We start from the raw sequence: 27,942 nt of genomic DNA on the forward strand, positions 1-27,942 counted from the left end.
TGATGTCACAGAGCAGAGAGTCTGCGATGATGTCACAGAGCAGAGAGTCTGCGATGATGTCACAGAGCAGAGAGTCTGCGATGATGTCACAGAGCAGAGAGTCTGCGATGATGTCACAGAGCAGAGTCTCGGTGCGATGATGTCACAGAGCAGAGTCTCGGTGCGGTGATGTCACAGAGCAGAGTCTCGGTGCCGTGATGTCACAGAGCAGAGTCTCGGTGCCGTGATGTCACAGAGCAGAGTCTCGGTGCCGTGATGTCACAGAGAAGAGTCTCGGTGCCGTGATGTCACGGAGAAGAGAGTCTGAGTGATGATGTCACGTTTGTTTCCAGACGCGTTGCCATGATGAGGAACCTGCTGGCTCCGTACGAACAGAGGCCCTGGGCCCAGACCAACTGGATCCTGGTCAGACTGTGGAGGGTGAGCGTGCACACACACACACACACACACACACTAGAGGATTCTTAAGGTAAACCGCAGCAGTTGGATAAATCTACATAAATAAAAAATTTTTTTTTAAAAATCTACAATATGAAAGCTGCACCTTTTCAGTGCCAGTATCCGTGTGAACAGAACCAGTACACGGATCCTCTGTAATTTATAGAAATCAGGTTTTCACACAGCAGCTCTCGGGCTGAATGCCGATGGGCTTTTTCTTTCGTTTTTTTTAACGCTGCATAAATAATCCTCTGCTGCTCTGAGATGCTTCACGTCTCTCCAACTCTCTCCATCCCAGTCGAACGCAGAGGTTTATCCGCTTATACTGCAAATGAGAAACAGGAGTTAGCGAACGCCGTCTCTGTTACGCTTTATTAATAAACCAACAATTTGTTGTACTTTAGCAAAAAGCAGCAAGAAGACAGACATTTAACGCAAGCAATATTCAATGACGGTAAAGGAGAAAAAATATGCTTAAAGTACTACACTACTTTTACGTTTATGAGATAATAGTACTTCACTTCTATTTTCTATTTTACAGATCAGTTATAAATAAGGAACTGATGAAAGGTTATGTTGTATTACGGATTTAATGGCTTTAAAGTGTGATGTTTGTGTTGTGTGTGTGTGTGTATTTGTATGTGATCACACCCTGACGGCTGTCTCTCTCTGTCTTGTGTGCTTTTTAGGGTTGTGGTTTCGGTTACAGATACACTCGTCTGCCTCACCTGCTAAAGACCAAACCTGAGGACGCCAACCTGCCCAGTCTGCAGAGTAGGTTCACTCACTCACTCACTCACTCACTCACTCACTCACTCACTCACTCACTCACTCACTCACTCACTCACTCACCCAGCTGAGTGAGTTTAAAGGAATGAGTCACTGGTTTTGAACTCGGTGTGTCTTTTCTAACTTTCTCCCTCCCCTCCTTTATGCTTTGTTTTGTCTTCTGAGTTCGCGTTGTTGGTTCAAGTCAGATATCTGCTTCTTTTTTTTTAGGAATTTCCATAAATAAATTGAGGCCACGACCGCCAACAGCTGTTTTCTTACAGCATCTCAGTTTGATTTACGGCTTTAATCATCTGCGTATATTTTTGTGTGTGTGTCGGCGCACGTGTGAAGGTTTATAAATGTGACTTTAATGGACGAGAGACCAACTTCTAATTTTAGGAAAAAAGACCACTCTATTTCCTTCTGTTTGTTCTTCAGACAAATAACACCGATTCACTAGTTCTGTGTTTTTGCATTGATGAATCAAACGTGATACACAATGTAAATCTGTTAGCTTTGGAGACGCCTCTTAATACTAAACCTACTCACACAAGAGGTTTAAATCTAAACATCAGAATGTCAGAGAGAGAAGAGGATTTAGCTAAATGTTGAACTCTTCTTTTATCTCATAAGACAAACCAGTGAGGTCAGGAGTTCCTCAGGGACTCGTCCCGGGTCCCATTTCATTTAGTGGCTCCCTCATTTATAATGTCTTGTTTGAAGTCCAGACCAGACAGAGTTAATGTTCTGGTCCCATAGAAGTCTATGAGAAGATGACAGTAAACACGAGTTCATGGTTTCAATCTCTGGTCCTGTTTTACGGCTTCATTTTGTGTTGCACTGCCCTTTTTATTTTGCCTGTTTTGGCCTCATGTGGCAAAGTCACGTGACTTGCCCGTGTCATCGTCCTCTTCGCTTTCTGTTCCCACTTAACGGATGTTCTGCTCTCTCTCCTGCATGATAATTGACTTTCCTCCGTGTGCCCTCTCATTTGCATGCCTTTCAGGGGATCTGTCTGTTGCTAGTTTCCAAAGTAAGTTGTGTTTGTGATCCTGCTCTCGCGGCTTTAACCCCACTCTGCTGGCTCGGTGTTCTTGTGGAGGTTGAAGCGCTTTTCGTCTCCTATTAAGCTGCTGCGTTTGATCAGTAGACTGTAGCTGTGGTAGAATGAGATGGGGAATGTGATTTTGGATTGTAGATGGTATGTAACATCTCATTATCAACAAAGTGCATTGATGTTCTGTTTTTTTCACACGCATACTTTTAAATTTAATTTAAATTCACAATGAGTTCGTCTGGGAGAGTCGTGAACTGAAGATGTTTCACCGAATCTGCTGCTGGATCCTCCATCAAGGCCATGTTCATTATTTTACAAAGATCTGTACAGAACTAGTGACTCTTTTGAATTCAGGTGATTTCCTTTTTGGCCTTTTAGATATAATAATAATAATAATAATAATAATAATAATAATAATAATAAACCTAATACTGAGTGTCGCTGTTTGAATAGCGATATGTTAAACCAGACAGCACATCTATGATATGTATTCTATAATATTTTTAATGGTAAGAACCTTCTCTGCGAGGCTCAAGAAGCACAAACTGTATATTTCACGAATCTTTTAAAATAATTTTTATTTTATTTTATCCCAATTAAAATAATTATTTTATATAATATTTATATAGTATTGTCCAGGATGGATTTTTATGTAAAAATGTCTAACTTTCTTCTCGCTCTAGATAAAAGTAAAAGCACAGCAACATAAAGATACTCATTAAAGTATTTTATAGCTTAAAAAGTGAATAAAGACTATTAATACTTTCTATGCAGTCAGCTCAATGAATATGTAAACAGTCGTCATGTATTTTTCATTTGAACTCTTCAAACTTTTCACTCCAGCTGTCAGATACAGATTTGCCGATCAAAAAAAAAGTACTTATTTAGCAGAATATTGAGAGAGATTACGGCAAGAGAGAGCGTGACCTCTGCGTGTGAGCGCGACCTCTGGTTCGGGACAATTCCCCTTAAAGTCCTTCACGCCTCACGTGAGCAGATTCCTGATCCTTTTGGGATGCAACAGCGGGAAAAAAAAACAAAAAAACAAAGCGAGAACAGGGTATTAAATTTAATGAACACCAGAGAAGATTTTCCTCGTCTTCCTCACATCGCTGCTGCCCCCCCCCCCCCCCCATGTTCCCTTTAATCCCCTTCCTCTCGAGTCGACCCCTGTTGTCCCTTTAGTTTGAAGGACGATACTCTGAATCCCCGACACGATCCAGCAGCTTCCCCCCCCCACACCCCCTTATCGTGATAGACTGTTTTGCTCCCAGTCGACTCTGTTGACCCTTCGCTTCTTCGGATTGGTCCAGAGCCGTGCCCGTCGCTGCTGCTGCAGGGTCACATGGCGGAGCTGCTGAGCGTGGACAAGGACATGGCCGCCTCGTTCCTCAACAGCGTCCTCAACCAGCTCAACTGGGCCTTCTCCGAGTTCATCGGCATGATCCAGGAGGTGAGGGCGACAAAAGTGTGTGTGTGTGTGTGTGTGTATATATATATATATATATATATTTCTACAATGTATTTTTAAACTCCTCCCCCTTCACCGCTCTCCCGTCTCAGATCCAGCAGGCGGCAGAGCGTCCAGAGAGGAACTTTGTGGACACCCGTCAGCTGAAGGTGAGAAAAAGGCCGACTTCCCCCGTGACTCCACTCGTTTAAAAATGAATAAATAAATAAAAATACTACCTGTAAACCGTGCACCTGTTCCAGGTGTGCGCGACCTGCTTCGACCTGTCAGTCAGTCTGCTGCGGGTTCTGGAGATGACCGTCACTCTGGTTCCAGAGATCTTCCTGGACTGGACCCGCCCGTCCGCGGAGCTCCTCCTCAGACGGCTCGCCCAGGTGCTGCACACCTGGATTCACACACAACACACTTGTATACTATGCATATGTTTCTGTTTCTTCTCATCCTGTGAAGTAGAGACGTTGCTCTCAAGACGAGCTTTGGGTCAAAAGTGCCAAAAGTAAATCCTGTAAAACGTGTCTTTCTGCTCCTCTGCAGTTGTTGAACCAGGTGTTGAACAGAGTGACGGCAGAGAAGAACCTGTTTGATCGGGTGGTCAACCTGAGACTGCCAGGTACACACACACACACACACACACACACACACACACTTCAATCCAAATGCATCCATGATAATAGAGAAAAGGTTATTAATGGTTAATTAGTTACGTAACGTTTGTGGGCCGCTGTGGGGCTCGTAAATTAGTTTTGCCATAGAAAAAAAAAAGTGTGAAAGCCACCTGCAGAGACCGGATTGAGACGGGTCCGGTGGTTGTGTGCTGCAGGTCTGGAGAGCGTGGACCACTACCCGATCCTTGTGGCCGTCACCGGCATCCTGGTCCGAATCCTGGTGGACGGAGACCGACAGGGGTAAGCACACGCCGTCTCCTATTCCAGCTGCAGAGTTTTGGTTACCCACAATGCACCTGAGCGGGGTTCACCTGGTTTCCTCCGTAAGGACGTTTCACATTAGACGTTCGATTTCTTGGTTTGTTGCAGCATTTTGACTCGAAGGAAAAAGACGAAGGAAGACGACTCTGTGAAATCAGTCAATTATTGGGTTGCCCAAATGTTCCACCTTTTTTTTAAACTGCTTCTGTTCTCACTAACCTGAAGTGTTTGTTTGAAGACATCGCACTAGCAGTGAGCTGGAAAGTGATACGGTTTTATCGGTTTTCATATTTGCTTCTCGGCCTGATCCGCATTGATTCTGGACATAGGACATAAGTGCATTTGTAGTGTAGTGAAGTCCTTTTATCCGGCTGCAGAATATGTACAAGCATCCTGGTGGTGTTCTTTAGAAATACCTCTTAATGATTATAAGTATTATCGGACGCACAGAAATCACAAATGTGCACAGACGAGAATAAGCTGCTTAATCTTTCTTGTAATGCCACGTATATATATTGCATAATAATTCCCCTACATCCCAGGGTATTCGGTGTTTGTGGCAGAGATGTCGGTCACTTGATGAGGAGACACTAATTAGAGAAACGGATATCTGAGTGAGCCGGCTTTTCATCAGCGTTTGATTGAGCTTTAATTAAGGGGCCGTTGCTCCAGTGACATGAAACCAAACTCATTACCGCTCAATTACTCTGATGTCACATGATGCTCCGCGGGGAGAAGTCCACTTTGTTGCATGGTGTTTGTCGGGGAGGCGGAGCCTCCAGCCCGTGGTCATCAGACACTTATTTATTCATTTTATTGGACTTCTCTCTCAATACTGGACACAAAAGCACATCCACATAGAAGTTAACTTTTTTTTTTATATAACCTTGCATTGACTGAAATTGATCTATTTATCCCCCCCCCCACCACACACACACACACACACACACACACACACACATTCACATAACGAGGGCCACACTGGGGCGTAGCACAGGGTGGTGTAGGAGGAAATGTAATTAAAGGAGCATAAAAGCTCCGGCTGGGGCCGACTGACAGGAATCAGATCCTGTGGTTGATTCTCTTTTGTCTCTCAGACTGTGAAGTCCTCGACATCTGCGGGACTCCCTGTCTCCATGTGAGAATCGCACCAGAATAGAGCTTATTATAAGGTAACACATTGATTATAGCCAGAATTTAAAACAAACAGGTTAAAAAATACGTCTTGTATTAGTTATCGGCACTATTACACATGCAAATAATTTAAAAAAGGATAAAACATACTCTGATTCAAAATGAATAGAACACATTTGGACCGAGTGTAGTGCTGCATTGTGGTTTAAATGTTAGACTATTTGTCCATATATTGTTATTGGTGGATGTTTTCTATAGTGACCATAAGATGAACTGTACATTTCTGTAAACAGACACAGGAAGGGAAAATGTCTTGACTGCTCTTACTCTGAAAGCCTGCCTTTTTATAGAAACATTAACTGGACCCAACTTGGGATCCAGATGTTCGCTTCCCTTCAGCCTTCAGGGAGAAATTGGGAATTGTTATTTTAAGGCCGTTTCATTCACATTGAGCTCCGCTTACCCGCATGTTTTAGTATTCCAGCGCATTCCCTGGACGATACGTATTGACCCCCCCCCCCCTCCCCCTCCAATCGGTGGATACGTGCCGTGGATCAACAGATTGCGCTGCTGCCTCTTATCTTTGCCTGAGTGACGTCACAGAGTGAGTCACATACTAATGAGCCACTGGGTGTCTGAGATGGTTCGATCCGACCCCCCTTCTCTTCACTTTCACTCCTTACGCTCTGTTGATGAGAGAAAGTGAGCTGGAGGCTCCGGAGAGCGTAACTTGGATAGGTCGTTGCTAGGTTACCTCACCCGCTCAAGTGCTAATAAGTCTGTACGATTAATAGGTATAAAGTGAGCTGATTTTTTTTTTTACGGAGCTCCGTACACTTGGCTGCTCTGGTTCAGTGTCACAGTGAGTAGCTATCATGGGCTCAGATGTGTAAAATGACATCCGGACCCCCATGTGACCAGTGCTCAGGTTAAACTTCACTGTGAGTGTTCTTTGTGAAGTTACATTTATTCCTCAATCGTCTCGTTTAAAAAAAAAAAAAAAAAAAGAAGAAAAAAATCAAACGATGCTGTCAGTGGAAGAGGAGTTCAGCGAATCCAGCTTCAAGCTGATGGATCAAACCACACAGTCGTCTTCTCCGGGGAGCGAAGCTCAGCATTTAGCCGCTAAAGAGGCAGATGCTTCACTCGGGGAAACAAACAGCTGGAGACTGGTGAGCCTGGTCCACATAACATAAGAGCAGCAATGGACCATATCTCACCTTCTCGTATCTGATCTCATATTATTTTATCTTACCTTCTGTTCGGTTCTCTTGCATCAGTTTTCATCAGAAGCCAAATGCTCTGTCTACTACGTTTGCATCATTCTAAACATTCTGAACCACAGTTTCCCGCATAAAGTGAGCTTTGTGCTGTCAGTTTCCTGCTTGTAAAAAAACATAAAAAGGAACACAAACGTTCAGCCGCTGTCAACAATTCCAAAGACGAGACAGACTGAGCAGCTGTGACAGGAAGCCAGTTCACAGCATTTGTTTTCTCAACAGATTTATTTTGAGCTGCAGCTTTATTACAAATCAGCCTGTAAAAAAAGAGAGAAAAAAAGCGACTCGAGAGGTGTGTGTGTGTGTGTGTGTGTGTGTGTGTGTGTGTGTGTGTGTGTGTGTGTGTGTGTGTACACACGTAATGCTTTTTTATAATGACCATTGTTCCACTTTAAATTTGATATGGTGTCTTATAATTGGTCCTGACTCATGAAGTGTTCTGCAGAGTTTTTTTTTATACTGCGCTGTGAATCTGTCAGAAGTGTTGTTGTGAGTTTTAAACGCAGGCTGCATGTGAGACACCCGGTCAGTATTTAGAGAGGTTCTGTCAGTCTGATGGCTAATTAGTCCCATGAACACACACACACTTCTTCTGTCTACATTATACAGAATGAAACGTAGCGTTTATTAATTTGCTGCCATGAAGGAAGGTTATTTTTTTGTTGAAATGGTCGTGTATAGACCCGACGTGTCGTTCAGTGTGTTTCATTACACTCTGACGGCGGGAGATGGAAGTCGAGTGATGAGAGCCCCGAGGCGTCATGTGATAGAGCTCAGGAGCTCAGAGACCATCGAGTGCCTCCTGTGTTCCATCAAGGACTCTCCTCTGTGTCTCTGCTGCTCCCAGTAGGCCCACCCGCCTATGATGGTATCCACAATGTCCTTTTATACTTTAATGAGTACATATTATTATGCTCACACGCGGTCAATGGTAGAAATTAACTGAGTACTCAAGGTATTTAGTGAAGTACAAATTTGAGGCACTTCTCAAACTGTCCTTGAGCGGCGTCAAGCTGCTAAGCCCCGCCCCCTTCTGGTTTCCAGTTAACATTCTTTTTTTTTCAGCGTAGCTGGTGATTTATTTATGATGGGTTTATAAATCACAAAATCATTTAACTTTAAAATGAGAAGCGAGACCAGATTCTGCACAAAGGCTTCTCCTTCCTCCTGTGGAATAAATGAAAAGTATTACATTCATCCTCCATCACTGTGGTGTACTTTCAGACCCCCACAATGATGGAGGCGTATAAATATATATGCTGTGTGTACACATATATTACATTATAATAGATAATGACTCTCATTTGGTTTTCACCCAATAGAACTTTTCTTTTATGCGTATTTATCGGCCCTTGTTACTTCTCATCGCCTGAAACCGTAGTTGCTGTTGCTTTTGATCAGTAAAGACGTTTCCTCCGAGCACATATCCACCCCTTTCCACAATGGGCCTTTGATGAACCCCACGTACTAAATCCACACTCATTCCCCGTGCCGCCGCTCTCTGATTAATTGAAGGGCAGAAGAGCTCCGGTCCTCTGGAGCGGCCTCCAGCTGCGCGTTGAACTAATTTCACGTCCTAATGCGGCCGGCTTTACTGTTTCGGGCCCCGGTGGGCGTTTGAGTGTAATAAATCAGACCCGGTGATCCATTTTTTTCTTTCTTTCTTTTTTTTTCTTCCCTGTTACGTCGGTCCAAGCCGCCGCGACCCCTGAGGGCCTTTTATGCTTAATTTTACAAACGAGCAGGAGGTTTTTTTTTCTTTTTGTCGTTGCGGCTTGTTGCTTTCAGCCCTCAAGGAGCTGGTCGACGTGCCGAAGACATAATGCCCAATATTCAGGGGGGGGGGGGGGGGGGAAGTGTGGTTCATGAAGACCGTTAAAGTCCGTTTACCTTTAACAAAGTGTCATGAGACTGTAAAAAGTCCCCAAAAGAAATGTTATCTTGAGGCGGCGGCTCGTTTGTGTTTGAATCACAATCTGCGGCGTTGATGTGGTGTCATTAGGTCCCTGAAATAAAGGTCTATAAATAAAGCACCTGTGGTATCGCCCCGTGGCCCGCCGGCGTTCTTCACAGTTTGACGCGGCGCTCGGGGTATGATTTGCGCGGCGGGTGGCTGTGGGTTCACAACTATTATGGGATGCATCCTCAGTCTGGTTTTCAATTTGAAGCAAGCAAAGCGAGACGGTCGTCACGCAGTAATTGGCCGTATGTATCTAAATGTATTCTTGTCATTGTTGCGAATTAAACCCCCAAAAACCACAATTTGTTGTTTCACCATTTTCATGCAGGTACACAAACAGGATGCCACTCGAAGCCAGAGGCAGAAACATCTGGATGCGTTTAGATACATAAAGTTCAGTCAAGATGGGATTTTAAGGGATAAAAGTGAGTTATGTATTATTTATAAATCTCTGTGCTCGGCGTCTGGCTTCCTGTCCGCGGCGGCTCAAAGACGACGAAGGTGTGGCACAAAGGCTCAGTCATGAGCTAAAGTTTATTTTTGATTTAAAAATTTGAGGGGAATGTGATTTATTTTTTGTTTTTGTTCGGCCGATCGATTGTGGCGACTACGCTTTGACACGTTGACACGTCGTCTTTAGGATCTTCTCTGTGAACGTCACGGTGATGTCACAGCTCCTCTTTGCTCTCCTTTGAATCCGTTTTCAGACTGCTTCGTCCTCCACCACCCTGCACCACCCTCCCTCACCTCACACCAGCACTATTAACCACCCCCTCCCTCCCCCCCTCCCTCCCCCCCTCCCTCCCTCCCTCCCTCCACAGTGGAGAAAATCAATGGTGCTAATTATTGTCCATTACCTCGGGGCTGAAAGACATCAGGAGCAGCTCGCGGCCACGGACAGATTAGATTTGAGGCAGAGGCTAATTAGCTTAGCAGCTCTGGACCACTAGAGGCGGGGGGGGGGCTCTGGGGATGCTGCGTTCCTGCCCCGCCGCGAGTGTTATTGCTGCGTAGCGATCGCTGCTTATCCCTCTCAGCCGGGAGGATCGCTTCTCCGTGCGTAGTAACAACTCGTGACCACTCGCCCGGGGCCTCAATCATTCTGATTCATCACATTTTGTTTGTGTGCTTCCTGCCAAAAAAAAAAAAAAAAAAAAAAACTAACAACACACGCAGCAGCGTTCATCGTTCAAAGCGTCGCAAGCCTGGTGTTGCTCTTCGTGAGTGTGTGTCGGCGACCTTAGACGTTGGCTGGAGACGGAGGTGCCCGTCTTGTTTCGTCTTCGTCCCCCCCGTCCGTCCCGTCGTCACCACTCAATCCAACTCTCGCACACGCAAGTGTGTAGGTGTTTAAATCGATGCTCTAAGGTGTGTGTGTGTGTGTGTGTTGTCTGTCTGTCAGGAAAAACACATCTTCTTTCCCTCGGTGAAAAGAATCGGTAGCGATCCGTCTGCGGAAGGAACCCTGAAACGAGCCGTTGTTGCTCACACTCCGACTTCTACCGTTACAACATGAACTGCTGTTTGTCAAAGTTTTAAAGTGATTGTGCGTCACGTCACAACACACATACATACTTCTGGCAAATGTAAATGATCATAATTCCTCTGTTGTCCAGTCTGGCAGTTAAGTAGAAGATGACTAGTTGACAGGAAACTGGTGCATGAGTCATCTCCATCTTTTCCTTCAGTTTGATCCAGTTCACTTTGATAATACAGCAAAATAAAATCTGTCTGTTGTACATACATGTATAGATGCATACATCCATACATCTCCTGGTAGCTGACGCTGGTTACATTAGTTAGTGAGTATCTCTCTGCAGAAATCTGTCTGTTCAAACTGATTATTGAACGGATGCGGCTGTATGAAATCTCTAATGTTGCCATTTCTGGCTAAAATGATCCCCATAATCTTCAAATAATGACTCAAAAACTGCTCTAAAAACACAGGAAACATTCAATCAAATATATTTTAATATTGCATAACAGAAACAGCCTTTTTAGTGAATTAGTGCAATTATTTTTGCAGGTGTGTATTTATATACATGCTTTCATGTAGATTATATATGTTTATGCATATTTCAAACATAATAATGACGTGCAGGTCTCTTATTATTAATCAACTCCCACATGAACACCTTAAATATACATTATTTCAGTCAAAAACAAATGAGTTCCATGATTGAAAGATGCAGACAATTTAGTATTCACACTCAGTGATGAGTGTTTGCGTAACAGTGCTCGCGCGTGTGTGTGTGTGTGTGTGCGCGCGTCATTGTTTGTGCTGGAGCAGAGTCCCCCCGTTTTCTCCGTGGTCCTCTGTTACCGTGGCAACGGCAGAGCAGCTTGTATGGAGGGTGGAAGACGGCGACGAAGGAGGAAGTTCTGAGGAAATTGAGAAAGGAGAGACTTGTAGGGAGTCAGGGGGGTCCACAGAAAGAAGGTGGAGGGGAGGAGGAGGTGAGGAAGGAGGAGAGGAGGAGGCGAGGAAGGAGGCGAGGAAGGAGGCGGAGGCTCTGCAGGCTTTAGTGCGGGATCAGGGTGGAGAGTTTTGATGGATAGACCTGAGAGATCACACACGAGGGTTACAGAGGATGGAGTGTAAATGAATTTAAGAGTATGTGAAAGGGGGAGGGGCAGAACGCAGAGACATTGTGGGCAGAAAATGACGGAGAAAAAGACTATTATTTTATGCAAAGTAAAATGTAATTGCAGATTAAAGATGAAATACTGTAGCAATACACTAAATTCACTATTCCTTATTTTTCATACGCTTTCTAACAATGGAGAGACAAGGAATTTATGACAGAATTATGACATTTTGATGGAAAAAAGATTCCATTATTTTTCGAGCAAGAATCTATAAATCATTGTGTTTATAGATATTTTTTGTTCCTTCCTTCACAAAAAATACATTTGAGTTTAAATAAAATGTTCCTCGCACGCTTATGAATCATCACACATCTGTATTGCAGATTTCCTGTTTTGCAAAGCATCGTTACAATGAGATGCTTTTGTCTTTATTAGGAATGTAAGTTCTCATTTAGTTTTAGTCTCATCAATGAATCCGAAATGGGAAACCTGAAAATGGGAAGAAAAGAACAGGACAATTAGTCAAAGGTGACATCTTTTGAGCACGGGTGTAAAAACAACAAAGAGTCAGTTTTGCTAAAAGACCGTTATTTAAAGGTGAGTGTAAGAGGCGTATTCTCTCGTTCGTGGAGTCAGCCGATCACAATATGCGTTTGATGTGCGTCATCAAAGTAATCGATTTGGCCCGCGATCTCCGTGACTTCTCCTCTCGCAGAAGGAGACGCTGATGAGAGTTTGGCACAGTAACGGCAGCAGCTCGGCTCCGCAGAGCTCTGATGCACAGATGGAGCAAATGGGAAAAAAAAAAAGAAGCAGCCAACACGCTAAATAAGTGAACACGGCTCACATCGACTCTCATCAATACGACCTGATGTGATTAATTTGTTTACAGTCCCCTTGATTGACTGCCCGCAGCCTGCCGACGAAAATAACCGGCTGGGAATGAAACATTTATTAGATGGTGCTTCTATCGCTCGTGTTTGTTTAAATGTTTAAAAGACAAAGAGGGTTTTGTGATGTGATGATGTGATACTTCTGTCCTCAACTTAACCACTTGAGGCCTAATGGAACATTTTGATGAGGCTATTTAGGCCTGATAGGACACGGTTTGATGGTCAGGTTTCCCTTTTTTTTGACCCGAGTTAATTATCTTGTTTAATCTTCATTTAAGTGAAATTAACTGGAGTTTCTCACCCGTCCTCATACACCAACAAACTAACCTCCGGTTTCCAGGATAATTAAGAGGACATCCAGCAGCTCAGAGAGATGTTTGCTGTGCTTCACTGGTTCTCCCCACATCCATCCACACATTTCTACACATACTACTTTTTCATTCAGTTAAGTTACAGAAGTAATTGAGCTGAAAATGAACAAATACCTTTTTCGCCAGAGAGCTTTTTGCTGATGCAAGAGAAATGCACGAACATGATCAGTCTTGTTGAATAAAAACAAAACCGATTCGTAGCGTTGTGAATTGAGCAAAATGAATGATTTGTTGTATTTTGACGAATCCATTGATAAAATGTTTAATAAATGTTTGATAAATGTTTAATGAGCTCATTGCAACTGTAGCTTAACATGCACTTATGGATAGAATCATTTTTAACTTAACTGACTAAAACTTGCTGAATCCTGGGTCTTCACATCTTTTATTCAACATTAAAAAAATATTTTTACCAGGAAGTTTTTTTTACTGGTTTCACAATATTTAGAGCGCAAAGGATTTCTCTTCAGACGACACACACAACCAAATTGTTCCTGAGAGAAAGGAAGTAGCTGTGACTTTATTTAGATTTTATTCACTCTGAGGTTTTCATGAATAATTATGTGATTTGTTTTAGCAGCGAATGAGAGAATATCAGATGGGGATTCCTTTGTAATGGATGTTGTTTTGGTTGGGGGGGGAGGGGTGTATTACAGTCATGAAACACATGGTCTCTATCCTGTGCTGTTTTTCAAGTTTAAAAAACTCACACACTACATTCATACGTTAGACGGCAGCCAGATCTTATGCATATCATTAACTAATGTGAAATGACAGCGGCTGTGGCCCTAAACCGGTTCCCTGATGGACGCCGTCGTTACGTCACGTAACCGCAAAAGAACATTTTATCAACTGCAAAGCGCCTGAGAATCGGCAAAGCGTCCCCTCAGAAAACCCAGCAATACATCAACAAACACAGCTTGTAATCCATCGAGAGGATCTCCCCCGGAAACCTCCCGGAAAGGAGTTCTCATTGAACAGATGAGTTTTATTGACGCGTCGTTTAAGAAAAGCTGCTGATCCACCCGTTTGTTGCTTTGGTGTTAAAAGTAATCTGCTGTCACTACCGGGCAGGAAACACTTCATCAATACTTTTGTTTCTGAAGACAGCAGAAACAGTAAAATGGGATTATTTGGCTCCCAAGTATTAAGAATGTTTGGTGGAAACTGGACTCGGGCCGAGTTTGAAGATGATGATGACAAACGAGTAGAATGTAGTATTCATTGATTGGTTGAGCACCAAGTGGGTCAATTACAAGTGTGTCGTGATGAAAGTAGTTGGCGTCAGTGACTGTGCATATGCAGGCGATCCGAGGCACGTGGGAGTCGAAGTTTTATGACGGATGTAGTTTAACGACGTCACTCGGTGGGTTTCGGCGTTCCTTCCGTTAACTTTGAGTCCTCTGCGGAGTCTTCTCGCTCTGACCACATTTTGATTTGTTGTAAAGCGGAAGCCGAACACGAGGGAAGGCCTCTAAAATATTAAATGGACGCTCCGCCCTCAATTCCCCTCACAGTAAGTGTAAGTGCCTCACAGTGAGAGCCCCCCCCCCTCCCCCCTCCCCCAAGTTCTCACATACAGAACACGGCCGTGTTGTCGCGATTGTCCTCAGCCGTTCACGGGCAAAAACGAGTGTGAAGTATAGAAAAAAACAAGTTCAGTCCGAGTTCACGTCGTCTCACCTCGGCACAGCCGACTGCCTGAAGGCCTCGTTCTTATTCTGAGATCTAATGCCTCGTGAGCATCAGTTAACCTGAAGAGGGGTCAATTCCAACAACTCGAGTGTCAGAGTTTAGGGATAGAAGTCCACCTATAAGATTCTTTCTATTGGCTTTTGACTGATTATAAGGTAAATTAAGATGGAAACCTGGTTGCTAATGTAACAAAATGCCTCTTTAGCATGTAGGACGGTTCATATTAAAGGATTTTGTTGCTCCTGTTGTTAGAACTGCGGGGCTAAACTCCTTATATTGCATATTTGTTTCTGGCTCATTTACAAACATGCTGAATCATCTATTATCTATTTTTAAACCCTTTAAAAAGTGCCTCCTGCACGTCCCCAATTCTCTCCCCCCCCCCTTCTCCATCAGCCCCCCGGTCCCTGGTCCTAACGGTCCGTTCCATCAGCGGAAGCATCCCTGATTCCCACCAGAGATTTATGGCCCTTTGTGATGTTGAGTGATATCGTGTTGATTTGAATAAAGGCGTGAAGGAAACACAGGAAATACCCCGAGGAGTCATTATGTGAGTGTGTGTGGGGGGGGCCTTGTACCTCCTGTGCATACTAACATACGATCACTATACTACATGCTATACTGTGTTAATATTCTACGCTTGCATGTAAAGGATGGAGTTGTTTTTCACGTTGCACAGCGGTAACAAAGCCAACTGCACGACACAAAGAGGTAAAAGGCAGGAATGGTATTTCAAAGTGGATTTAATTGTGCTTAAATTGTTTGAGGTTTTGTGGCTAAATAACAAAAAGGTCTTTTTGTACATTTTGTAATAATAAGCACCTCGCTGTATGCGATAAAGCGCTAGGTCTGATTTGGTGGTTTATCAAGACGTGGCTGATGTCATCTCTCGTTTTGTTCTCTTTATTTATTTGCCCGGGTTTTTTATTCAATTACAGAAGCTGATATTAAATAACATTTCAAACATCTCCTCGGGTCTCTCGGCCATGTTTCACATTCCACACACTGCGCAGTTCTTTAAAACACGCACACATGCACGTGCACGCACACGTGCACACGGGCAGCTCGGCCTGGTGCACTGGCGTGTGAGGACATGCAGAGGCTTTGGGTGTCTGACTGAAGAGCGAATGTGTTGCTGCTCCGTGACTCTATTGTTTTGTTACTGGAGTCTTAACATCTGCGGCCTCCAGGTCGGGATCGAGCTGCCTCTGCTGCACGCGGCGCTTTAAACGAGGCGGAACACTTCATAAATACGTCTCCTCGCGGTGGAGATGATATCGCTGCGTGATGAAGATGATGATGGTGATGGTTGTGAGGGACGTGACTGTGTGGATGACGCCAGTAAAACAAAGTGTTGACGTGGAATTATTCTGACTTGATGCTCAAACTCTCTCTCTCATACAAAGAAAACAGCATCGTTACCTGTGACGGTATCAAAATGATATGCGGCTTAAAAGCACAATGAAGCCCTGGAGGGACATTAAACATAATTTGGTGGACGTTTTAAGAGGCAGATTCAACCTCAAAAGTTAAAACTTGCCGGAACACACACACACACACACTCTCTCCATTCTCCATTGCCACAGAGTGTCGCTCAGTAACAACAAGTAGGCGTACGTTGACCTGGACAGTCCAGATACAGAGGTTTATTAACACACGGGTAAAGACAGGTAGGAGAGGCGGGGGGCAGATGCAGTGAATACAGTGAAAAATCCTTAAAAAAACAAAAGACCTGTCCGCCCTGATTGTCCCGTGTTCATCTCACACAAAGGCTATTTTCAGTCAAAATAAAAAGAGCATTAAAAATCCCCCCCCCCCCCCTCCGTCTCCAACTAAACAAACAACCATTCTTCTTCTGCGGCATAAATAATTTCAGCTGATGCTTATAATTTATGTATTTATTCCCTTTTGATTTCCCGACCCTCGTCGTGACTGATGATGACTGCAACCAAGTTCCAAGGCAGAGGAGGAAGGATCCAGGCAGGGAGTTCAAACCTCATCCTTTTTAAAATTGCTTCTATTTTTTTTTTCTCTTAAAAGATCCTCTTTTTCTTCTCTAGCTTGTCTACTCTTAAGCATTTCACATCCTGACAGAGCTACGCTACGCACATCGGTTCTGCTCTAATCAACCGACTACAAAGAACAAGCTCTACAAAAGACGTTTTTTTTTTTTTTATCTTCTCTCCGTACAACACAAGAAGGCATCTGCAGCAAATGTTTATTAAAGGTACAAGCCGTGCTTAAAGGGTCCATGCTTGGTCGCTGTGGCAGGAAAAACATCCCTAAAGTCCTTTTTTAAAATTTAGTCTCAAACATTCCTCGAGGCAGCTCCTCACCGAGAACATGATCTTTCTGATTTTTTGCGGTTTTTTAATGTTTTCTTATTTTTTTCTTTTCTTTCCTCCACTGTCCGATCTTCGTCCCTACCCTGCCACCCTGAGCCCCTCCCATCACAGTGCATCGGTGGATGGCTGTCTGTAGGGCCTAGTAGGGGGACACCTGGGCAAACAACAATATGTATTTCAATTTGTATTTAAAACACTATTCAAGCTCTTCAACGTCATCAGGCTGCTGCAAAGAAAAGATTCATTTTGAAAGCCACTACGGATTACCCGTTTGTTTCTGGCGTGCAAGGCAGTAGGAGGTGTTCCAGTGAGGGGGGGGGGGCAGTGGAAGGGGGGCAGTGGGAGGTGGTCCGGTGATGGGGGCAGTGGGAGGTAATCTGGCGATGGGGGCAGTGGGAGGTAATCTGGCGATGGGGGCAGTGGGAGTTGATCAAGAGGTCCGGTGATGGGGGCAGTGGGAGGTGGTCAAGAGGTCCGGTGATGGGGGCAGTGGGAGGTGGTCCGGTGATGGGGGCAGTGGGAGGTGGACCGGTGATGGGGGCAGTGGGAGGTGGTCTGGTGATGGGGGCAGTGGGAGGTGGACCGGTGATGGGGGCAGTGGGAGGTGGACCGGTGATGGGGGCAGTGGGAGGTGGTCAAGAGGTCCAGCAATGGGGGCAGTGGAAGGCGGTCTAGTTTTACGGGCATTGGGAGGTGGTCAAGAGGTCTGTAGATGGGGGCAGTGGGAGGTGGTGAAGAGGTCCGGTGATGGGGGCAGTGGGTTGGGGTCTACTTTTAGGGTCAGCGGGAGGTAGTCTGGTGATGGGGAAGTAGGATGGGCTGTGAGAAGTGATGTTACAGTCTGTCTCTTGTTTGCCACGTTGCTACGGCAACTTGACCGGAGTGTCTGAGAACATGGACATGACGGGCTCCGTCTGCTGCGACTGGCTGTGGAGCTTTGTGTGCTGCTCTGCCTCTAGAAGTAAACCCGGACCCAAATGTCCTCCCATCCCTGCCCTGAGTCGGCCATTCTGCTGCTCTTTGATTGGCTCCAGAAAGACCACGTGCTTGTTGGTACTGACCTTGCGACCCGGGCCCTCCGTCGTCGCCGGCGGGGTCGGGGTCAGGATGGAGGACTGGGCGCTCCCCGTTCCGGCCTCGTTGCCCTGGCTCGGGGCGGCCGGGGCCCGGGCCTTGCGGCACGAGGGGCAGCGGCACGGCGTCAGGTAGAGGTACATGAGGACCAGCACCAGGCTCACCACGCAGCCCAGCAGGGTGGTGAACCCGGTGTTGAAGGGCTCGTGAGGCTCGTCCTCGTGCGCCAGCACGGTCACGTTGACCTCCCGCGTCTCGTTGCGTTGTTGCCGCCTGTCCAGCGACATGCACCAGTAGACGCCGGAGTCCTCCGCGCGGGCCGCCACGATCTCCAGGCTGCCGTTGGCGTACATCTTCAGCGACCCGTTGTTCCCCGGCGGCGCCACGTACTCCTGATTTGGCGACACCCACAGAAAGGTCACGTGGCGTCCGGCCAAAGTGGTCACACAATGCAGCAGCAGCGGCGTTCCCAGCTTCACCAGGACGCTGCTCTCCTGCTCCTTCAGCCCCTGACTCATCGCCGCCAGGTCACATTTGTCGAAGTAGCGGCCGTGCTGGAAGAAGCGTACGGTGCCCCTCTGTATCCCGAAGACCAGACAGGTGTGCTCCCGCCGGAAGTCGGTCACCGAAGCGAAACCTCTCTGGTCCCAGTGCCGAAACAGTCCGTACATGGAGCACTCGCACACCAGGGAGTTGTTGTGAAGGAAGAGCCCCCGCTGCATGGACACGGGTAAGTTTGTAATGTCCTCCAGGGGGAGTTTGGACAAGCGGTTGGAGGACAGGTCCAGCATTGACAGGTGAGGGTGGCTGTGCTCCTGGATGGAGAAGAAGGGGAAGTCGGTGAGGCGGTTGTGGCTGAGGTAGACCTTGCGCAGGCCGCCCAGCGCGGCCAGGGCCCGGCTCTCCACGTGGACGATGCGGTTGTCGAACAGCAGCAGCTCCTCCAGCCCGGGCGCGTCCTCGAAGTAGTGCCGCTCCAACACGCTGAGGCGATTGGACGACAGGTCCAGGTGTCGCAGCAGGGACCCCGACGCGTTTCGGAAGGCCCCCGGCATGACGGCGGTAAGCCGGTTGTGCGCCACCCGCAGCGTCTCCAGCCGGTCCAGCCCCTCGAAGCCGCCCCCCTCCAACCGCCCGATCAGGTTGTGGCTGAGGTCCAGGGTGACGGCAGAGACGGGCATGTCCGGCGGCACGCGGTCCAGACCCGCGGCGGTGCAGCTGAGGATGTCCGAGGCGCGGACGCACCCGTCCGCCTCGTCGGGGGCCGGGGACGGGGGGGCGCCGGCGGCCTGGGAGGAGCCCGGCCGCAGGAGCTGGACACAAACTAGCGAGACGGCGACGACGAGCCACCTCCAACGCGACGCCGGCTCCGACGTTGCCGCCGGCAACGCCGCACCCCACGGAAAGCCACCCCCCCCAGGAACGTAGGACATGACGCCGCCGGCAGGCCCGCGGGCATCGGCGGCCAGAGATCGGATTGCGAGGTCACCCGGCTTATGACTTTTTAAAATCCCTCATACTGTCGGATTCATCTCTGTTTCATCGAGAAATTCACATTCCACAAAAACCTGACAAACTAACACGAGAGAGAGTGTGCGCTCGCTTCTCATTGTTTATTTTGTGTTTTTTAAATTGTTTTACCTTGATCCAGTCTTAAAAACGCCGGTGAAAATGTTGGAGGCTCTGGCTCCGAGTCCCTTGTCTCCGCCTCGTAGGCTCCCTCCTGCGACCGTCTGTCACCTGCTGAGAGGGCTGACGACGCGGGAGAAAAGGTTGCGAGGCGGCTGCACGATAAACCCCCACCCAAAAAAAGAAGAATAAAAAAAAAACGGCTGAGTTTGAGAGGTCCGGGTGCTAAAGCCCTTCTGCTCCGTGACGTGAGTTCAGCAGGGTGGACGAGAACTCGGAGCGCATTCAAAGTTCATCCAGCTGTGGTGAGGAAAAAAAAAAGGAGTTATTGTTTGTCGTAGGTTTTTATTCCATTAGAAGAAAACATTCCTCTGTGTGGTGGCTGCACCTTTTCCACCTCCGACACAGAAGAAGAAGGTGGATAGATCCAGAAGACTCGTCTCGGCTCTCTGAGTCCTTTCTTCACGGGTAACTCGCTAAGAGGAAAAAAAACACAAGAGCTCCTGGATGTTTTTGTTTGTTTTTGTATTCTCCAAACAAAGATGCGCGCTCTCTCTTTTTGTTTTCCTGTGTGTGTGTGTGTGTGTGTTGTTTTTGTGAATCACGGAGCCCAGCTGTCCGCCGCCCACAGCACGCGCCCCGAGTAGTGAGATCAGGTTTTTACAAAAGGAGTCGGCATCCCGTCCACTTAAAGCTCGCACACACACACACACACACACAATAACGGCGCTCTGTTTGTCGTTCTCCTCCGGCTCGATCCGTGCTGAGACGTTTCCTCTTCTTCTTCTTCTTTCTTCTTCTGTCTCTTCAGCAGTGGGTGGATGATAGATTATCTTTTTTTATGCGGAAGACGAATCTGTGAAACATGCAGCTGTGAGCTCTTCTGTCTCCTCCGAGGCTCAGAAGAAGAAGAAGGAGTTATTCCTCTGCAGATGTGTGTGTGTGTGTGTATATATACACACACACATATGTGTATACATATTCGTGTGTGTGTGTGGTGGAGGTCCAGCTGTGAGCTGCTTCCCGTCTCCTCACCACTCACTGTGTCTGAGAGTGTGTGTGTGTGTGTGTGTCTGCCTCCTCTGGTGCTTTCCCGGCTCCTCCTACTCTCCTCTATTAAAGCCTTTTCTCCCTTTCTCCTCTTTCTCTTTTTACAGATCTTTATTTTTTTTGTCTATTTCTGTTCTCACACTGCTGTTTTCATCGCTCCTGCTCCCCCTCTTTCTAACCCCCCCTCTCCTTTCCACCCGAGGCTAATGCTGCTATAGTGTGAGGGGGATTCTGGAGGAAACCTGAGAAATCACAGCAAACAGACTGATGAGGATGTGGAGACGCCGTATACGTCTCTGGTTGACACCTGTCAATCAGCGTGTAGACCCGCCCTAAAGCCTCCCCTGCTTTATGGTCTGGTTGACTCTATATGAACCATAATTTACTAAATGAACATCATGCTGTATTGAATGAAGAAGTCTTAAATAGAGAAAGTAATCTCATTTTTACTGATGGAACAAATCAAGAGAGAAGTATTCATTTTCTTATTGACTTCTATGGGACCAGAGGAGTCGCCCCCTGGTGGACTTTACAGACAATGCAGCTTTGAGTCATAAAGGGTGTGTGTGTTGAGAGCTGTCTTTTTTGTCTCATTTTTCCCCCCTTCATTCGCCTTCTGAGGTGATGACGAGCCGCGTCAATCCCGACTTTTTGCCCTTTTGTCGGCTTATAATTAAAAGAGGAGGGAGCACAATGGACTCCTGAAACAACACAGCCGGTGACATTTTGCAGCTTGTTTTCGCAGTGACTCACTTTGCTTATCAATGGATTCTATCATAAGACCCCCTCCCCCCACCCCCTCTCGGGAGGAAGAGGAAGCGGCGTGCGGAGACACGGGACGAAGTGTCCCTCCCCGTGACGTGTCTCTAAAAGGTCACGGTGTGTTTTTCAGTGGGAAGGTCACCGTTGTTTCCCTGCGGCGTTTTCCCTTCCGTGATGGACAGCGGCGACCTATCGGCGGCAAACACCTGCCGCATCCGTGTTTGAGTCCCTCGGGCGATTATGTTAACAGCAGAGATCTCAATTCGGGATTTACGTATGGAAACTTTTCGGACCCATTTAGACGATTTGATACCGTTGGACTCTGGTGTTTAATTAGTTGCTGCTTTTAAATCTCTACTTTCATTTACTGTCATTTCTTTGTACATCTGCACAGTTTATAGAAAACCGTTAATTACTGTTCATCCTTAAGGTTTGTGTAGCAGAAGTGTGTAAGTAATAGTGTGGAGGTCTCAGGTTACGCAACCCACCAAGACATCAGTGCACCTCCTCTCGGTCACCTGAGGAGTCCGAAAAGGGAGCGAGAGGAGGCGAAGAGGAGAGATGGGGAGGAGAGGGTGGGGGAGAGAGACCCTGATGATGGTGGTATCTCATCACACCTTCCTGTGGGAGTGACAAGAGTCTAATTCTGTGTCCTAATGGCCACCAAAGTTCAATGATTAGTGCTTTGTTGCTTTTGTTACTTACCAAACTGTAAAATGGCTTCTCCTTTAGGATATCCCGGGCGTCCTGCGTGCTGCTCTCCGACCCTTGCTTCCAGCTCCACTCCATCCAGCACCTGTTGGGAGAAGGTGGGGGCGACTCCTCGGCGCTCTCCGTCACCTCCTCCTCCGCCTCCTGCGCCCGTCCGGTGGTGGGGTCCTTTGGGTCCGGCGTGGCCCCCGTGATCCCTTCGGCCGCCGCTGTGGAACGGAAGCACTTCTCCCTGCACGCATGTGAGTGTGGTTCATTCTGCTCTAAGTAGTGCATAGTAAATACACAGTAAATTAAAGACATTCAGGAGAAGTGAGATCTCTGTAGGCTGCTGCACATCTCTGCTGTAGGATGGAAGCTTCGGGGAGGATGATGAGGAGGAGGTGAAGGAAGGACCAGACGTCTTTCTCAAATGTGAATTGAATTCTGTAGATTTAAAATCAGCCTGTAGGAGTCTAAAGAACAAAAAAAAGGCAGAGGATTTCCTCGATTTGAGCAGTCGCCACGGGGACGGCAACCCCAGTCACCACGACATCCTCCCCGGTAGCCAAGGGAACACAAGGCCGTTTCCATGGCCACCATGGGAGGGGTGTGTGTGTGTGTGTGTGTGTGGGTGTACCTTTTACTACTAATTTTGATGCTTGAGATATTTTTTTTTGCACTTCTAGACAGAGGAAATATTTAGCTTGTTGTCTTCTTTAAACCTCACATCAAGGAATTAGAATCTTCATATTTAAAGAAATGTGCATTAAGCCATGTGAAACTACCGAAATGTATATAACAGAAAAGCTAACCTCTACTAAGTTCTTCTGCCATGTTGGTTCATTGGTAGCAGAAGTCTACTATATATTAATAGAACATTATTTTATTAACCTTTGTTCGCTGGTAATACTACAAATGATATTTAGGGTTATTGTTAGGAAGTATCTTGTCAAAATAATAAACCCGAGTATTATTGTTACTCTTTCTACTATCTAATTTACTTTTCAAAATTCAATGTTTAACATGCTTGAACAATACAATATAAGAATATAAATCTAAAAAAAAAACAAAGGGATTTTAGCAACAATAAAATTGCGAATGCAAAACTTGAGCTGGTTGTCAGCCATGTTTTATCTTTGTTATTTTCTCACGGCAACGATCAGTTATCTCCGTGTTTTCAGAACTACGTCCTCACATCTCGGCCTCTCGTCTCTCAGCTTCAGAGTTATTTTGTTATTTTGGTCTCGGCAGACATTTCTGTGGGAACTATTTTTGGTGTCTGGTGCTCTGCTGTTTTCACTTTACTTTGTTTGGTCTATTTTAGTGCAGACTTTTCATTTAAACTCTTCTGCAGTTACTTTTAGACCGACAGCCTGTTCGTAAATGTGAAATCTCCTCTGCTTCGAAGCAGGGAACAAAAACAACGGATTATTCTCTGTTATAATAAAATAAAAATGAAAGAAATGAAAAAGCTAATATTTACAGATGCGAAAGCAGTCTGAGCTCTTCCTGTTGGACGAGGAGGGAAAGCTATATGAGTAATGGTAGTAACCACCTCTAATATCAATGTCTGCCCACATCTACCGGCATCAAAACAGGAAGTCAGTGGGATAGTCTCGCTCGATTTGATTGGCTGTCGCTCATTTGGGTTGAGGAACTAATCATCGTAGTAAAAACAATGGTTTTAAGGGCCAAAGTCTCTTTCTTCTACATTTTTATTTATTTATTTCTATTCAATACCCTTTTTCCATTTTTTCCCCATTGTCCATTCTGCTGCCTGACGGAATGTCAGTCCTTTGATCTTCATCACTTTCCTTTCTTTCAAAGCCGAAACTTCACCGTCGAGGACGCTGTCACTTTCTCATAGACTTCTATAGGACCAGAAAACGGCCCCCTGCTGGTCAGTGGAGAGAATGCGGCCTCACATCGCGACGTATCGCCTCCCCTCTGCACTACCAATGCCCCCCTCTTAGTCTTTAGACCGTCTACAAGCCTCCCCTCCGACTCCGGGCACCATAATCCTCCGAATATCGCGTGCAGTGATTGTAATCTCTCGCTGCAGATCCACGTGGCAACCGCCCAACAAAGCAATCTCACAGGCCGGGCCGAGGTGCTCCCACAGTGAAAGATGATACGTCTGATGAGCCGTTTACAGGGGGGAGCAAATGGAGGGACAAATGGAAAACCATCAAGAGAGAGAGAGAGGGTGAACGTGGAGGGGAGGAGGAGGAGGAGGAGGAGGAGGGCAGGGAGGAGGGCCAGAACAAAAGAACAAAAGCTCCGTTGGGTTGACGGCTTGTTTCAGTCCATCGTGAATCATGACTGACGAAGAAGCAGTGAAAAGAAGCAGAATTGCTGTTCGAGGACCGTTGATGACGCCGCCGCTTTGTCAATTGACAATGGCGTATTTATTTATAGTTAATGGGGTTATAGTGAAAAGGAGTGAAAAGACGCTGTTACTATTGACGGCCTTTTGTGCCGAGTGGCCTAAAGGCTGGTTCTGCATCTTCTCTAGTGACCACCAGGGGGCGACTCCTCTGGTCCCGTAGAAGTCTATGAGAAAATGACTACTTCTTTGTTTTATTCCGTCAGTAAACATTGTAATCTCTTCTTCAATACAGCATGATGTTCATTTAGTAAATTATGGTCCATTTAGGGTCAAACAGACCATAAAGCAGGGGACGCTTTAGGGCGGGGCTACACACTGTAGACGTGTGTGCAGTTTCTACATCCTTCTCAGTCAAAATATGCCATAATAACATAATATAAGTTACTCATAATATAAAACGCCAAATGCGAAAACGCAGAAACCGAGGCTTCCCAACATACCAGTGCTGATGGAACGTCATCATGTCTGCGGGCATTCTGGTCAAAAGGAGGGGGGAATGAAATGGAACCGCGAGGAACTCAAAAGAGGGAAAGCGAATGAGTCGAAACTTTGCTTCTCTGTAGACTAAGACTCCCATCGGAAACATTAAAGACATCACCAGCGCTGTGCCAGTTTGTGGTCGCCAACGATTGCTTCCCCCCCCTCCCCCGTCCCTACATCCTCCACTGAGGGCACAAAGTGGGCTCTTTATTGTGGCCCCCTCCACTTCCTGTTCTGACCGCCGGTACCTCGCGGGCTGAGTGGTCGTCCCGTGCTCTCCGCTGTGATTCCAGCTGAAGCATAAAATCCAAACGACCTGCTAACAAAGCGTGTGCGTAATGTGCTTATTGTTCAAGTTCTACAACAGTTTACACACATGAAACATCCATTCTGCCCTCTGGCACCAGCTCACAGCGTCCACATTTTAAGATACAATAAGTGGCACATGAGTTTGTATTATTGTAGAATCTGCAGTGAGTATGCGGTGATTCAGGAGAGCTTTTTGAGTATTGTGGAGTATTGTGTGTTGACGAGGTGGGTTGTGTGCGTTCGTTTCTCCTCCATCAGACACGGACTACATCAGCGAGGAGGAGAAGCAGAAGGTGGAGCGGATGTTGGCGTTCCTCACCGAAGAATCCAAAAAGGCTGCCGCCAGCACCGCCGTGAGTACAAACGCTGTCGCTGTAGTGACCAGCAGGGGGCGACACCTCTGGTCCCTGAGAAGTCTATGAGGAAATGACTCCACTTCTCTCTGGATTTATTCCATCAGTAAGCATTGTAAACATGGGTTTATGGTCTCCATCTCTAGTTTCAAGTCTTCGATGCAGAATGATGTTCATTTAGTAAATGATGGTCCATTTAGAGTCAAACAGACCATAAAGCAGACTACGCTTTAGGGCGTGGCTACACGCTGATAGAAAGGTCTCCACCAGAGGCTTGTGTGCAGTTTCTACATCCTCCTCAGTCCAAATATGGTCACGTCCGTTTACCTTTTGAGACCCCCCCCCCCCCCCCCCCCCCTCGACATGCTGTAATCTAAGATGAGAAACGCCAAATTGCAGAAGCCGAGGCTTCCCAACGCCAGCGAGCGTGCCGAGGGCTGACGTCACCAATCATGCGATGAAGCTGGTCAGGAGAAATCCATTTCCTCCTCCGCAGTGGAAACCCAATCCCCCACTCTCTCCCCTTTAGACTCCACCACAGAGAGAGGCTGAACAAAGGATGCGTTATTGATGAGGGAAGGAGTAGAGAAGGAGATGGAGGAGAAAGAAAAGTCGTGGTCGAGTTTCTTTGCGCATTAGAACCTCTCCCGCTATATTATTAGAAAACCCCATCACAGGCGGCTTCTCTTCATGCTGAGGGAGAAGGGGAGAGAGAGAGGGAGAGAGAGAGGGGGGGGGGGAAAGAGAGGGAGAGAGAGAGAGAGCGAGGGGAGAGAGGGGGTGATTCCAGAGACTGAGGTCCATTTCCACAAAGCCACTAATGGTTCTCTCTCTCCTCTCTTTCTCCTCTCCTCTTCTCTCTCTCTCCTCCTCTCGCTTCTCGCTCTCTTTAGTCAGGATTGCAAAGTGTTCTTCAGCTGTGAGTCGGCGGTCATTTAGTCCTTCAGAGGTGGTTGAAGGTCGGCTGTGTGACTAATGTACAGAATAGAAAGTGCGGTCAGACTCATGGAGAATCTTATCAGCTATTCTATATAAAACAAATTAGATTTTTCTTATGTAGTATTTTATATATCAAAAAAGGAAAAATATATTGTCAATTATAAAAAAAAAAAATAATTTGAATATTTTTCGTGATTGCTTGGAACAAATCAAATAAAAAAGTTCATTATTTGTTTGGGCGAAGCACTTTCTGTCAGTCAGAACAACAGCTCGGATCCCTCGGTTAACGCCCCGGTGGGGCGGCAGCAGTGTGCGGCAGCAGTGTGCGGCGTTGTTGTGCGCGTGACGTACGCCGCTGTCTTGATGACCTTTCTGTTAAACCTTCCGAGCCTTTTCCGAGGTCGGAGGCCCGGATGGGAAGGAGAAGATTGTATGTATGTATGTATGTATGTATGTATGTATGTATGTATGTATGTATGTATGTATGTATGTATGTATGTATGTATGTATGTATGTATGTATGTATGTATGTATGTATGTATGTATGTGTGTGTGTGTGTGTGTGTGTGTGTGTGTGTGTGTGTGTGTGTGTGTGTGTGTGTGTGTGTGTGTGTGTGTGTGTGTGTGTGTGTGTGTGTGTGTGTGTGTGTGTGTGTGTGTGTGTGTGTGTGTGTATATATATATATAGACCCGTTGGGGGTCTTTGGCCCTCGGCCTCCTCTCGAGGGTCGCTCTGTCCTGTGAGAGATGAGCCTTGACCAACATGGATGGAGATGATCTTTTTGGCCATAATCATGTCGCTCTGTTCACTCGGTTCCTGAAGGAGGTTAATTCCCAATGACACACCTGTCACATTTATTATAACATATGCTTTCCACATGTAAAAAGTTCTTACCTTTTGTTCTATGATTTTCTTCTTCTGAAGCTTCTCTCCCTCTGAGAAACAATCTAATTTCCCTAAATGTCAAGAAACAAGAGACGTGAGACGAAGAGAGCAGCTGCGCGTGACCTTTCATGATTACACTGTCCGGTTGGGAGTGAGTGAATGCGTAACTGTGTGTGTGTGTGTGTGTGTGTGTGTGTGTGTGTGTGTGTGTGTGTGTGTGTGTGTGTGTGTGTGTGTGTGTGTGTGTGTGTGTGGAAAGATTTAGAGTTAAAAAAACATTAATTCACATATCTCAGAGTGATAAATTACTTTTTATTTTGGGACTCTTGTTGAAACAGAAAATCCAAACACTTTCTTCTATTGCTAAGCGGTTGTCAGCGGTCTTGCGATTCCCTCTGGAGTTGACCTCTGACCTTTGGTACACTCAGTGGTACACAGTGTTGGGTGT

The 27,942-nt window shown here is 46.3% G+C and overlaps 2 protein-coding genes across 3 annotated transcripts in view; one reads left to right on the plus strand and one right to left on the minus strand.

Annotated features, from left to right (window-relative positions):
- The window catches only part of LOC119229525 (E3 ubiquitin-protein ligase RNF123), a 49,107-nt gene that overhangs the window by 13,013 nt on the left and 8,152 nt on the right, over positions 1–27,942 (plus strand). For both annotated transcript variants that reach the window (XM_037489967.2, XM_062563731.1), the window contains exons 30-38: positions 333–420; positions 1,128–1,212; positions 3,580–3,719; positions 3,830–3,886; positions 3,980–4,111; positions 4,272–4,347; positions 4,558–4,642; positions 22,178–22,398; positions 25,575–25,669. In XM_037489967.2, coding sequence (XP_037345864.1) covers positions 333–420; positions 1,128–1,212; positions 3,580–3,719; positions 3,830–3,886; positions 3,980–4,111; positions 4,272–4,347; positions 4,558–4,642; positions 22,178–22,398; positions 25,575–25,669 — 979 coding nt within the window. The remainder of the gene's footprint in view (positions 1–332; positions 421–1,127; positions 1,213–3,579; positions 3,720–3,829; positions 3,887–3,979; positions 4,112–4,271; positions 4,348–4,557; positions 4,643–22,177; positions 22,399–25,574; positions 25,670–27,942) is intronic.
- amigo3 (adhesion molecule with Ig-like domain 3) lies at positions 14,500–20,579 on the minus strand. The gene has a single exon (XM_037489968.2). It carries the CDS (start codon positions 19,435–19,437, stop codon positions 17,794–17,796), a length of 1,644 nt encoding a protein of 547 aa, XP_037345865.2. The 5' UTR covers positions 19,438–20,579; the 3' UTR covers positions 14,500–17,793.

The sequence above is a fragment of the Pungitius pungitius genome, chromosome 8 (assembly GCF_949316345.1).
Source record: "Pungitius pungitius chromosome 8, fPunPun2.1, whole genome shotgun sequence".
Lineage (NCBI taxonomy): Eukaryota > Metazoa > Chordata > Actinopteri > Perciformes > Gasterosteidae > Pungitius > Pungitius pungitius.